Here is a 2,558-nt window from a genome sequence, read left to right on the forward strand (position 1 = left end):
TCAAATCATTATTTAAAACTAGTTTACCCATTTAAAAGCAAAAAGTGTGAAAGTGTGAAGTATGTAAAACTAATCAAGCTACGTGTTTACACTGTTGTACAACTAATAATTATTTATGAATTAATGTTTCATTTGTGATCTATGGCCTTCTAATGTCTTAACACATACTGCAGTTAATTTTATTTATATGGGTTTCAATTAATTAATATTAATCTCAAACTGTCTAAAACCAAATGCACTAAGATCTTGACTACTGCAGCAGGAACAAGTAATTAGCAGATGCAGATTAAAAAAAATCTGAAAGTGAAAAAAAAATCACCTTTAATATAAGATCCAAATGTATTTATTGATTGATCAAATGTATTTATTCATTTAATTTATTTATTCATCGTTATTTAGCCAATAATCTTTTTAATCCAAGGGAGGAAGAATGAGATTTTTGTATAAACTTGAGGATATACTGTATTTGTACAGTTACCATCAAAGGTATATGAAGCAAGTCCTTGTGGTATAGTTTTGCAGATAAGAGGACTTCCCGAATCCCCCTAATGAATAAGAAGGAAAGAAATATATTAATATAATATAATATAATATAATATAATATAATATAATATAATATAATATAATATAATATAATATAATATAATATAATATAATATAATATAATACCTTACAAAAAGCATGTTTTCCATCTGAAACACTGCAGATCATTATCTCAGGGTTGAAGTAATGCTGCCACATTTCTTTACATTTTGAGTTCTCCTCCAGTTTAAGCTTGACTTCCTGCATCACATCTGATGCCTCGTTTCCTTTTGGGGATTTTAACCCCCAACCAGCAATGGAGCATTTAACATTAGCTGGTGTTTTTTTATTTTTCTTAGGAAGATGTATAACTTTCACAAATTTATTCAGCTTGGCTTTGTTCTTCAGCTGCAAATAACATTATATAATGTCTAGAGAGCAGACAAAGCGCAAAATATAGAATTATAGCAGGTGAAGGTGAAAATACCTTTAGTAACATGATATCATAGCTTAAGTCCTGCTCGTTGTTCTTTTTATACAAAGGATGTTTGATGTATTCCATCACTGGGATTCTCTGCTGGTTCTTCTCCACCTTGTTGATGCTGTGAGCTCCCAGAACAACCTCAACGTTGTCCAGATCTGAGTTAACATCGAGACTGCAGAAATAATAAATAAAAAGTGTGTAGTTATGTTTTTTAGTTGTAAAGTATTTAAATAACTAAATAATAATCATAATAATAATGAAGCCAGAGACATACTCACTTCAGACAGTGGGCCGCTGTCAGAACATAATCCTCTCTGATCAGCATCCCTCCACATGTGTGACATTTATTATTTTGAATAGATGCCATGTATGGCCTGGAATTACGTTTAGCCTCTTTTCCTCCAATAATACCACTCTCCATCCCACCTGCAATAAAAAAGATGAGTAATTCTCATAGTATTAAATTAGGCACTGAATGAAGAAGGGACATAATTAAAGACCCATCTCTTTAACGTCACTTACACATAACACACTAGCACATTTCTATTATTCCAATCCATTAAAGTAATGTTAGACTGCATTAATTAGGTCAACCAGAACTGGTAACAGTTCTCATAACACAGACTGAGGGATCTGCAGAGAGGAAGGCAACACCGTGTCTACTACGGACGTGAGCAGAGTGACAAACAACAGTATTGAATCCATTATAAGTTACAACTGTCACGTCCGATGTGGCCATGGTTTAAGGTGGCAAGTAAATAAGTGTAGAATTGCACTGTTTGTTTGCTTATGTGCATCAATCAGAGTGTAAAACGAGAGAGATGTAGAGGCAGGAGAAAAGCGTTTGGTTAATGGGGGATATTGATCTATTGTGCGTCTTGTTGCCGAGCCCAGCCTTGATATAATGACTGACAGGCTGGGGGCGTGATCGGCTTGGAATGGATTTTCAAATGCAAGTTGACTGGTCTACACTGATCGCAGGGTATTTAATGAAAATGCAATTCAAACCTCTTAAGTGTAAGTGTCAATGCATTTAAGAAAAATAAAAGACATTTAAATCACCATTTTCTGCACATTTGGCTCAGAATGCATTTCAGTATTCACACTGCATTTTGCTACAATTATCAGGCAGTGTAACAATATAAATTCAGGAAAAGAAATGAATAAGTGATATCTTACCAGCCAAAGAGATACCAAGGAGAAGAAGAAAAGAATACAGAACCATGGTGCAACAGCCTGTGTTTAAGCAGTAATTGTAAATATACTTCAAAAATACTACTCAAACCCACTTTCTAGGATGTGTAACTCCTCCCACTCTTACCTCAAACCACAAATATGTGTAAAATAACAAGTAGCCATTATCCAACAAACAGCTACGTCAAAGGAACAAAGCGTAATTAAATAGTATTTTCTCAGAGTTAAATTGTTGTTTCCATTTGTTTTTACACTCAAGGCTGAACTGCAGTTTGAGGCTGACTTCCTGCAGAACATCTGATGCTTGTCCTCTGGGTTTTTTCATCCCCCAGCCAGCAATGGAGCATTCCACATGAGC

General features: G+C 34.4%; 1 protein-coding gene across 2 annotated transcripts; it reads right to left on the reverse strand.

Moving 5' to 3' along the window:
- Positions 1-327: 327 nt before the first annotated feature.
- Positions 328-2,338, reverse strand: LOC127964531 (granzyme B). Of its 2 annotated transcripts, none has more exons than XM_052564754.1 (5): positions 2,186-2,338; positions 1,285-1,432; positions 1,010-1,178; positions 675-930; positions 328-545 (listed from the first exon to the last, which is right to left on the reverse strand). In XM_052564754.1, exons 1-5 carry the CDS (start codon positions 2,229-2,231, stop codon positions 481-483), a joined length of 684 nt encoding a protein of 227 aa, XP_052420714.1. In that variant the 5' UTR covers positions 2,232-2,338; the 3' UTR covers positions 328-480. The 2 variants fall into 2 exon arrangements, with proteins under 2 accessions (XP_052420714.1, XP_052420713.1); XM_052564753.1 differs by having other exon boundaries at positions 670-930.
- Between the last annotated feature and the right edge of the window lie 220 nt (positions 2,339-2,558).

Source organism: Carassius gibelio, chromosome B9, assembly GCF_023724105.1.
Source record: "Carassius gibelio isolate Cgi1373 ecotype wild population from Czech Republic chromosome B9, carGib1.2-hapl.c, whole genome shotgun sequence".
Lineage (NCBI taxonomy): Eukaryota > Metazoa > Chordata > Actinopteri > Cypriniformes > Cyprinidae > Carassius > Carassius gibelio.